Here is an 11,624-nt window from a genome sequence, read left to right on the forward strand (position 1 = left end):
GAGTAATGGAGGGGGCGTTTCCGCGAAGCGCGTATCGAGGCTTGCTTCATTTATGGGAGGAGCTGAAAATGATGACGTCCGAAGCCTCGCTGCCCGGCTGTACCACGTGACTGGTTCATGAAGTGGTTCGAACTTTGCCGCGAGCTATGACAGCGATACAAACCCCTCAGACTTCAATCAAAATGTGGGTGTTTGATGGAGAGTTGCGGTTAGTGAGAGTTTGGAGACAGTATGGAGGTTTATGAGAGTGAGGAGAGAAAGTCAGGAGAGAATGGAGCCAGCTAAGAAGAGGAGGATGTCCTCCCCTGTGTGGGAACATTTTGATCTTATTCCTCCCAACAAGGTATGTAAATTTCTACAGAAGATGTATTTCCATAATACTGATGGTGCAATACAATTTATGTTGAGCTGTCTTGACTTTTGTACAAGGTGAAGTGTTTGCTATGTGCCAGGGAGCTGGGATATAACAACAACACCTCATCCATGCTTAGACACTACAGAGCTTTGCATGAGAATAAGGGGAACAGCGATTGTGGAGCAAGACCAGGTGAGCCATCAAATGCCATGATAATATAGCATGCAGTAATGTTACTAAATGATATAACAATATTATACAACTGTTATAAGTTACGTGTGTGATATTTATATTTGTGCTTTATCTTTATTGTCTTTCCTCAGGAGAACAATCTCAAATAGATGAAGACCTGGTTAGCATGGTGATTGAGGACTCCCAGCCATTTAGCATTGTGGAGGACAAAGGATTCAAAAGATTTGTTAAATCATTAAATCCTAGCTATGTTCTCCCCACTAAAAAGGTCGTAAAAGCAGTGAAAATTTAGTTTTTACAGAATAAAATGTGAACAGGCAGGACTGAGTCTCAAAGCCTCAGTGTGTAGCTGTCCATACCTCAACGTTACAAAAGCACAACCACTGTCCACACCCCAACCACACCTCACAGTAAATGATCATTTCCATTTCAAGCATTTCCAAATAATCATTCCCATACTGCCAGTATAAATATACACAGTATACTGCCATCACTACAATATACATGTTTTACACACTCCTTTTGTTGTTGACATTTACAGGCTGTGTGCAAAATGCCACACTCTTCAAATTCATGCCAGCTATTATTTTTACGTCCAGTAGGTGTCCTGCTAGAGCAAATGAAGCTTCATGAAGCTTCGCGTTGGGGTGAACCAATTGGATGAAAAGCTTCAGTGCTTCATGGGGCTTCATCTGCCCATCACTAGAGAAAATCCATGTCATGTGTCGCTGTGTGCAGGCAGGAGTAGTGGACCCAAAGTGCAGACTCACGGCAGGCAAACGTGTACTTCAAACTCAGCTTTTATTGCTGGACGGCAAAAACGTAACAAAAATCCAAATAAACTTACATAAGCAGGCAGACAGAACACACAGCATAAACAAGGGTAGATCACAACACGGACACAGAGAAACACAGGGCTTAAATACACAGAGGGAGCAATCAGGGAATGGGTAACAGGAGGGAAACACAGCTGGGGCAAATCAGGCCTAACGAGACAAAGGAAGCAAAGCCAGACGCATTTACATGAGACACAGACTCATGTAAATGTAAACAGGAAACATAACCCAGACTGAACTTACAGACACAGACTCACAGGCAGGCACTACAGAGGGAACAGAGACGTGGGACCAGGGCAGACACAGACACGGAGATATAGCCGACAGGGGAGACAGCAACTAAGGATTACACAGAGACATAAACCATAAGACAGAACTCTAACAAAGAAACCAAAGACTGGAAATGATAAATAATATAATAAACTCAAAAACCCTGGGTCAACGACCCAGGCATCCTAACAGTCCACATTTCCTTATTTCTTTAGAGCTTGTGAAGCAATATGAACATACAAGGACAAGACTCAGCTATTTAAGTGTTTGATCTTTGCAGGCATTGACCTTAATGTTCACATCACTGGGATTATAGTAAATAATTGAAAAGGTTGAGGTAACGTTTCTAAACATACCCCACTTCCACCTACGGGTACTTTTTCAAAGACCTGTGAAAGTCTTCATTTTGAAAAGTAGGTACAGCAACTCCTGCCGTGACTTGCTGTGAGATCATGTGATCACACAGTATCTGTCTCTTCCTGTCAGTATAAAAGCTCTGAACACTCACGCCCCTCTGATCTCTCTGCCTCCTCAGCATCAGAAAGCTTCCTGAAACCAAGACAACAGGTAAGAAGCTAAGATTCAAACTCAGACTAAATGATTTCACAAAAACTGAACCAAATTATTCAATAAATAAATCTAACAGTGTGGAAAGCAGGAGAAAAGTTATCATCAAAAACTAAAATACCTTTGATTACAGAAAACTTAAAGCAGGAAAGCAAAATATAAATGTGATTTATATTTCTATTTATAGATCTACAGATGTATTCATGAGTGAGCACAGTTCATTTTTGTACAATAAACTGTAGAAACCTCGATGAATGCAGAAAGAACAAACTCTCAGTCTCTCAGTATCTCTCTGTAATTCTGACACTGAGTGATTCTGCACTCAGATGATGTGAGAGCGTCACAGAGGGGAACAAACACAGGTTCTGTATTTAAGTGTCCTCGTCAATATCAAATAAACACTCGATTTCTTTCCCTAGAGACCAACGCCTGTTTAAGCATCGCTGTGTGAAGACTCCTTCAGCCACATAATCACCATGGCAACAGAGTGAGTGACCACAACACTTCATTAGCTGATCCCTGGTAGTTACTCGCCTGCTGTTGTTCATCTTTAATTGTGGTCAAACAGCTTGTAGATGAATTACTGCCACCTTTAGGTATCAGTGGAACATGACATCCTCTGAGGTAGTAAAACAATGACAATACAGACAAAAAAAAAAAATAGATTAAAAAAGCAATCAGCACCTGACCACATGCACATCTCAGCTGCCACCACAGCTTTGAGTTTCCTGGACCAGTAACTCTGTTAAAAGACAGATATTAAGCAAAATTCAAATGTGTGGCACACCTGAAGGTGGAGGGTTTGTCCACCTTCAGCAGATCATCATCTGCTGTTTGGAAATGTATTCAGCCAACAAAAACATGCAAACTCTCGTATAATTTATGCATGAAGACCAAGAAAAACAGTGCATAGGTTGCTAATGTGAATCATTCAACATCGGCTCAGCTGCTCATTAGCGACAGACTGTTTTTGAGCTGTGTTTATGCAGCTCAAAAACATGAACAGAATCCACCTGTACTTGGGCAAAGATTTGTGTCCACAAAATATAGTGAGTGTTCAGGAAAAATGTTAACATCCTGGACGAAGGATTATCATATGACACACTTATTTTACACAGTCGAAAAGCCTACACTGTAAGCAACATCAGCAGGCAAACTTTTCCAGATGACCTGAAGAGCTGAGCTGGATCATAGTTTACAAGTCAAGAAACACTCTGAAGCTGATGTTGGAGACCATGCAGGGAGGTGCTCAGTGTTTGTGATTGTCACGCAAGTAAAGGTTCAGTTTACAAAAGGATAATGAAAGAATCCATCTGCAGCCTTCCTGGTGGGTAGTAGACACTCTGTACCAAGGAAAACAGTGTTATCTTTACAGACTGCATACACATTAAGATTGTGTTATTCTGAAGCTGTCCTCTCAGTGGGAGGTTTTTGTACTTTGGAAAGCGATTATGTTCACCCCCTCATACTGATAAGGGTATTCTAATACAGTAGTTTGCCCACAGCAGACCTTTCTGACCTTCACATGGCTGCAGACATTGTTCTAGACAGATGTCAGACTTTGCGGTCAGCACCAGAATTCAGTCATCATGTTACAAAGCAACGGTGTTGTTTTAATGCACACAGAAGCTTTAGTATGCACAGGTTAACCCAGCTAAGAGTGAGAAACCAAATCCTTCCTGTCACGGCTCAGAGTGGGTGAAACTCAGAGCTGACTTTGCCAGGTGACTTTTGGGTTTGTTTTTTTGTTTTTTAACTGACATATGAAGAGGCATGTTTGAGATGCATTTCAGTTTTTAAAAATATTTCATTGCAAAGGGTACCATGACTCAAAAACAAGTTTGCAAATAATAGTGCACGTGAAAAACCAGGTAAAGTGTTTCCAGCCTTTGTGAGTGCTCACCAAATCGTAAACCTCATCTCTGCATCTCTGCATATTTGCTGCTGTAAAATTTTTCCAAATCATTTAAAGTGCTATTAACATTAACATACCAGCTGAGCTCTGTGCAGACCCCAGTGCTGTATTTTTAATCTCAGAGGTTTTGTTTTTTTATTGTTTCACTTTTTTTAACGTTAAAATCTGTTTGTTTGCAATGATTTGCCTTCTTGTGTCTGATAAGCTTTAGTTGAGTTTTTTGTTGCAAATTCTGTGCTTCTGTTGACTTTGTTTATTTATTATCTTCACCTTGTAATGGAGCAGTTTGCAGGTGAAGCACATGCAATGAGAATCAGCACCTTTAAGTCTGAGGCCACAGGTCTCAGCCAGAATTGGGCAAAGTGCTCAAGTGGAGGAGTTTGAGTAATTTTACTGAAGTTAAGGGTCTCGTTCTTGAATGAGGAAATAGCAGAGCAGGAGGTTGACAGGTGCAATGAAGGGAGGCTCCGAAGTTGTCAATTTGCAGGTTGAGCGATATTTGGATCAACTATGGGCACAAGCACTGGGAAGTGGCTAAAACATTTAGATCAAGGATACTAGTGCCTGGGTTCTCCCTTAGAGATGGCGTGAGGTTCTCAGTCATTCAGGAGGGACTCAGAGTATGACCTGAGTCCGTTCTAAGGAGCCAGTTGAGGTGATATGGGTATCTGATATGGGTTCCTCCTGGGTGAAGTGTTACGGGCAAGTTCCACCAGAAGTAGAGGATAAACTCTGGGGGACGCCCAGGACATGCTGGAGAGATGACATTTCTCGGCTGGCCTGGGAACACCTGTGTTCTCCAGATAAGCCGAAGGAGGCGGATGGGGACAAGGTTGTCTGGCCTTCTCTGGTTAGGCTGCTGTTCCCATGACGCAGCTTCAGACAAGAGGTAGAAAATGTATTGATGGAAACTGTGTTTTATCATCTATTATATCACTTCTTTACTCCAAACATGCAGTGAGATCTACGCAGAACGATTAGTTTTAATAAGCATATAAGTTTGTATAAATTAAATAAATTTAATGAAAATGAAAAATTATGTACAAACACAAATGATACAGACATATAATTTCATACTGAATAAATTGTTTGATTATTCTGCAGGATGAAGAAAAACTCATCGAACAGTGTGTGGATCAGTTCAGGACCTCCTGCTATCTACAAGCTGAAACCGCAGAAAAAGAACTTTGGAACATTCACAACAGTCACTGTAGGTATAAAAAATCCAAACAAGACAAATAAAACCATCTTACTTGTGGGTGAAACAGGAGCAGGAAAATCTACTCTGATCAACGCTCTATTTAACTACACCATGGGAGTAAAGTGGGAGGATAAAGTCTGGTTTGAGATCATAGAGAAGAGCAGTCAGACACAAAGTCAGACATCAGATGTGATCGTGTACGAGATCTTTGGTTTTGAAGATAAAACTCTGCCCTACTCTCTGACCATCATTAATACTCCTGGATATGGAAAAAATAAAGGGATTAAACATGATGAAATTGTCAGGCAAACATTATTGGACTTGTTCCGATCAGAGGATGGGGTTCATGAAGTTCATGCAGTGGGTCTGGTGGTGAAGGCGGGGGAGAATCGTCTTGCTGACCGACTCACGTACATCTTCAACTCAGTGCTGTCTTTATTCGGAAAAGATGTGGAGAGAAACACTGTTGTTCTCATCACACACTCGGGGATTGGAACACCTACAACTACACTTAAAGCTTTTGATGATGCAAATATTAAATGTGTCAGAAATAAGGAAAATGTCCCTGTTCACTTCCTGTTTAATAACCAACAGAACCTCCTGAGAAAAAATGAAAATGAGTTTTTTCTATTGCACGCATGGAAAGTAACAAATACAGAATTACGTCGATTAAGAGAGTTCCTGGAGAAAACTTCACCTCAACAACTGGAGACATTTATGTTGAATGAACGAATCAGACTAACAGCCTGCATCCAAAACCTGCACGAACGAATTGAACTGACTGAACTGAAACAGTCAGAAATCCAACAGTTTCAACAAGCTCTGATGAATAAAAACCAGGAGAATAAGAAGTTCACTGTTGAAATTGATGAGGTCTACAAAGAGAAACGACTTATACGTGGTGGGTTTTATGAAGGAGCTGTCTGCTGTATGGTCTGTGAGGAGAACTGTCACTATCCTGGATGCACAATTGCTTGCAACCCTGAAACCTGTGAGGTTATGGAAGAGGGCCACTGCACTTCATGTACTCGTAGGTGTCCTACATCACATCATGTGAAAGACAAGTGGAGGTATGTGACCAGTAGAAAGAGAGTTCAGGGAACCAAAGAGGAAATAAAAATGAAGTTTAAGAACAAAGGGAAACTTTTAAAACGTCTAAATGAGGTCATGAAAGTTCTAACCAGAGAGAAGTCAGAGTGGCTGGATGAGTCCTACCAACTTGTTGTCACACTGCAGCAGAACGTTAATTCAGTGTCAGCTTATGTACACGTGGAGTTCCTGATTGAGAAAATGAAGGAGAGAGGAGACACAGAGAAGGTCCAGAATCTGGAGGAGATGAGAAGCAGAGTGGATGAAAGAACCAGAGCAGCATTAAGGTATGTACATTCAACTAAAAGCACTTCAATAAGGAGAAATGATCTGAGAGATTTATTTAAGTACAGAGTTGAAGTAATAAACTGCTAATTGACAGACTGGAGTCCAACAACTGAAGGGACGTAGGGCAGGATCCCAGAGTCTAGATGGTGTTGGTAGAACTGAAGTAGCTGGACACTTAGCAGAAACTCTCTGTTGTGAGCCCTGAACACTGAGATTTAAAGCACAAACACCTACAGTTGATTGGCTGTGAGACGGTGGGCAAGAAAATAAGTAGACTAGAGTGAAAATGACTCTGGTCAAAATGAGCTGAATTTGACACTATAGGAAAGAAGAGTGAAAGACTAGACCTGCAGCCTAAAGAGCAGGAATGTATGCAGCTGAGTAACTACAAATTAGGGCTGGGTATCGTCTCTGATTTCTAACATCATTTCAATTCACAAGGTCCTGATTCGATTCGATCCCCGATTTCGATCCGACTCAATTTGAATTGGGGACATTTTGCCTCAGACAGTCAGAAATATTATAATTCTGATCACTTATCAGTACATATTCATATTTTTCATATCTATAAAAAGAAACCTGATACTTGTGAGACTTCATCAGAGGTGTAAACATCACAGCAGATACCTTTGTGTCAAAGTAACAATAAAACACAGAAAAACATGAAGGAGATTTTCCTGATCTGGTTTTTTATAGCAGATAACCTTAAAAATATTCTGCAGTAGAACAAAAATGAAAGAAAACCATGAATCAACATGTCAACAGTAACTGATGCTGCTGAAGTGAAGCAGAGTAATGTTACAAATGGTTTTTTAGACACAGCTAAGAGTTTTGCAATTAAAAAGTCTAAATTTCTTCGGTATTGAACAGCAGAAATGAGAATTTCATTTTTCATTTTTGAAAAAAAAGCTGATGCGTAATAAGCGAGGGAATAATGCAGAAAACAGAGATTTGAGATGGGAAACTGTTTTAGTACACTGACAGAGAGAGAGAGAAAGAGCTGTGCAGGAAGTGTGATTTTATCATAGAAGCAAAACAGCAAAGATAAGAAGAAATTAATGACGATATTTATCAAATATCTTTTGCTGCTGGTTCAGTCAATTTTGGTTGGAGAGTGATGAGACCTGCAGCATCAGAATCTGTGAGATGTCAGCTTTCAGCCCCGACGGCATGTCTGCGTACATTCTGTCAGGTGAGAAAGCCGACATCTCACAGATTCTGATGGGTCGGGTCCACGCATTGTGTTTACGTCTTTGTGTGGAATTTGTTTACCTGCTCTCTCCAAAAGTTGATTCTGTTCATTTGGACGTAGAGTTTTGTGGGAGAAACGTTTCGTCAGTCATCCAAGTGACTTCTTCAGTCTCAGCTGACTGCAGGTTTCCCCAATCTTATAAACAGTACATTTGCATAATGACTATGCAAATGTACTGTAGCCGAGCGTCTCAAGAGCCTACGTAAGGTTGAAGCTGCTCCATCTCTGGACCTGTGCCACTGTTTATTTTTTAAGCTAACTTCAGTCACACAGACTTGGAGAATGATTTCCCTAAATGAAATCTGTCGCAAAGAGTCTGCTTACCCAGAATCCTGCTTGTGATTGGTTTGGTTACTAGCAGATTACTGTGGTCAGCCACAGGTTGTCTGGGAGATCCTGGCTTTTCTATAATCACTCACCAACTGAGCAGCAAGACAACTTACAAAAGTGTCATTCAAACTAGAAATAGAAAAGGTTCACCTTCAAAGTAAAAGCTAGGTCTTTCATTTCAAAAGCAACAACTTTTACTGTGAAGGCAACATTCTCCATTTCTGTTTTTTTGTAGCACTCAGCTATTATTAGTTGGGAAGTGTTTGGAGACCAGTTAGCACTTCTTGTGCTACCTGTGGATGACTGTGGCAGTCTGCTCATGGCCAAAGCAATCACAAGAAGATTTTTTTGGACTCCTGACATGTAAATAATCACTTTAAGCAAGTAATGAGTCTATTTTTTTCTTCTATGCAGGATCAGTAACAGATTATCAGAGGATGAAAATGTTGATCTGATCTCTTCAGGATTTCCTGCTGTCTACCAGCTGAGACCAAAGAAAGAGACATTTGGAACTTTGACAAGAATGACTGTTGGTGAAAAAAATGTGATAAAAACAAATAAAACCATCTTACTTGTGGGTGAATCAGGAACAGGAAAATCTACTCTGATCAATGCTCTGGTCAATTACACCATGGGAGTGAAGTGGGAGGATGAAGTCTGGTTTCAGATCGTAGAAAACGTAAATACAAGTCAGACAGAAAGTCAGACTTCAGATGTGATCGTGTACGAGATCTTTGGTTTTGAAGATAAAACTCTGCCCTACTCTCTGACCATCATCGATACTCCTGGATACGGAGACACCAGAGGGATTGGATGTGATGAGATTGTCATTCAAAGATTATTTGACTTGTTCCGATCAGAGGATGGAGTTCATGAAGTTCATGCAGTGGGTCTGGTGATGAAGGCGAGTGATAATCGACTGAGTGACCGACTGTCATACATCTTTGATTCAGTGATGTCTCTGTTTGGAAAAGACATGGAGAAAAGCATTGTAGCTCTGATCACACACTCAGATGGAAGACGTCCTAAAAATGCTTTTCAAGCTCTTGAAGCAGCAAAAATAAACTGTGCGAAAAATGAGAAGAACCAGCCTGTTTACTTCCTGTTTAATAACTGCCAGCATGAAGACCGAACAGAGGAAGGAGAATACATGAAAATTGCTGGTCAAATATCAGAGAAAGGAATGAGAGATTTCACAGATTTTCTGGAAAAAACTTCACCTCAAAAACTTGGCAAAACTGTGGATGTTCTGAATGAACGGATCAGACTGACAGCCTGCATCCAAAACCTGCAAGAGAGAATCAAACTCACTGAACTAAAGCAGACAGAAATCAGACAGATTCAAGAAGCTCTGAAGAAACATAAAGAAGGGATGAAAAAACATCAGAATTTCACTGTTGAACTTGATGAAGTCTACAAAGATAAAAAACATATAAATGGTGGAATGTATTTAGTTTTTTATAGAGGAGCTGTCAGCTGTAAAGTCTGTGAGGAGAACTGTCACTATCCTGGATGCACAATGGCCTGGTATCCCAAACACTGTGAGGTCATGAAAGATGGCTGCTGCACTGTTTGCACTGGAAAGTGTCTTGCATTAGATCATGTGAAAGACAACTGGATCTATGTGACAAAGACAAGAAAAATTCAGAGGGCTATAGAAGATGTGAAACAGAAGTACGAAAAGCACAAGGCAGAAAGTCAGAACACACTGAGCTTGTTGCAAAATCTTGAACGTGAAATGAACCAGCTGACAGCAGAGAAGTCACAGTGGCTGGAGGAGTCCTACCAACATCTTGTCAGACTGGAGGAAATCGCTCTGAAAGCTGATTCAGCGTCCACTATTGTCCACCTGGACTTCCTGATTGAGAAGATAGATGAGGAAGGAAACATGGAGAAGGTCCAGAAACTAGAGGAGATGAGAAGCAGAGTGGATGAAGGTACCAAAGTAGCTCTGCAGTACAGTTATAGTATGATCAAAAAAAAGTGAAAAAACAAAGATTCACTAAAGTTAAAAAAAACTTTTAATTTTTGATTTTGAGCTGTGGAGATACTTTAAACATCAAATCATTCGCTTTTTTGATTAATTTTTGTTTGATAAATATGGAAATTTGCACAACAAACCACACTGGTTTTTTTTTTAGGTCATACAAGATTTGTCAACTTAATAAATAAACAAATATAAATTTCTCTCCTTTCATCCCAGACTGCACCGTTATTAAGTTCCTCAGTCCTTTGCATCCATCCTTTACATTACTCCCATCTTGTGTCAGCAACCAGCTATTGATGCTGAAAGCACTTGTTTCATGCTCATAGGAAACTGTAGTCTCTGTTTTATGGGTTTGTCGATATCCAGGAGCTGGGTAAGCTGAGAGGTCCGCAGCTGTTTTCTGGTTGTTTGCACATGCACTTTGTGGATAAAATGCTGATCTGTGCTTGTAAATCCTTGGTCTGTGTTCACTTCTCTGACATCAATTACTGTCTGCACCATGTGTGGAATAAACGAGATTCAGTGATTTTTCATCCCAACAGATGAATTTCCTCTAGTTAACCACATTTACTAACATGTGTGATGTAGAGTTTGAAAAAGTGTTTGATAACTTCTTTAATATTATTATATAATTAATTATATCATTAATAATATTATTATATATTCTATAATATTTCATATTAGTCAGGAAGGTTATGATGATGATGGAGAGGGGAGCATGTCTTGTCTAATAATACAGGCAAGTTAAGCAGGTGCAGGCTCAGCAGCACTTGTCTAATATGACACCATGTGAGTGATGTATGGATGTTGTTGTTTGAAAAAAACTCCACCTTTAATTTTTATTCATATTTTAATCTTCCAATAGCTAATGACAGTTAACCGTATCACATAATGCTCAAGCCTTTTAATTCAGCAGATTGTTTTTTCTTATGTTATTAATGCATTTTAATATTCTTAAAAATAAGCATAGCCTAGCTTTATGTAAAAGTCACTGCATGCAATATTTTAAAATTGTGTTCAACTAATAATACACGATTAATTGATGTACAGTAACAGTAGAAAGATCATTGCATGATGAGAGAGATGGGGACTAGAAATCCAACTTCAGTGTTTGTGAAGAGTCCAGTCCTGAAATCTGATCTTCTTTCATCCGATTGGATTCTTCATGTGTGTTCATGCTCTGAATGACTGCTTGAAATATTTCTGATGACTCAGGCTGAGTGGAAACATTTGGATCCTTTCATGTTAGATTTGTTCAAATTCTCTCTATTCTGTTGTTCCACATAAAATCATCTCCTGCTTGATGCACTTTTCTGTCAATCCTCAATAAAATCTCTGCTCC

General features: G+C 39.9%; 1 protein-coding gene across 1 annotated transcript; it reads left to right on the forward strand.

Annotated features, from left to right (window-relative positions):
• Positions 1 to 2,119: 2,119 nt before the first annotated feature.
• Positions 2,120 to 10,943, forward strand: LOC113026173 (uncharacterized). Its single transcript, XM_026174650.1, has 4 exons — positions 2,120 to 2,220; positions 2,640 to 2,707; positions 5,240 to 6,712; positions 8,710 to 10,943. The coding sequence occupies exons 2-4, from the start codon at positions 2,697 to 2,699 to the stop codon at positions 10,280 to 10,282; spliced, it is 3,057 nt and encodes a 1,018-aa protein (XP_026030435.1). The 5' UTR covers positions 2,120 to 2,220; positions 2,640 to 2,696; the 3' UTR covers positions 10,283 to 10,943.
• The last annotated feature ends 681 nt before the right edge of the window (positions 10,944 to 11,624 follow it).

This window comes from Astatotilapia calliptera, chromosome 7 (genome assembly GCF_900246225.1).
Source record: "Astatotilapia calliptera chromosome 7, fAstCal1.2, whole genome shotgun sequence".
In the NCBI taxonomy this organism is placed as follows: Eukaryota; Metazoa; Chordata; class Actinopteri; order Cichliformes; family Cichlidae; genus Astatotilapia; species Astatotilapia calliptera.

Bases quoted from the DNA above. Each gene is read 5' to 3' on its own strand.
- LOC113026173 (XM_026174650.1), top strand. The intron at 6,713-8,709 runs GTATGTACATTC...TCTTCTATGCAG, and splicing joins AGAACCAGAGCAGCATTAAG to GATCAGTAACAGATTATCAG.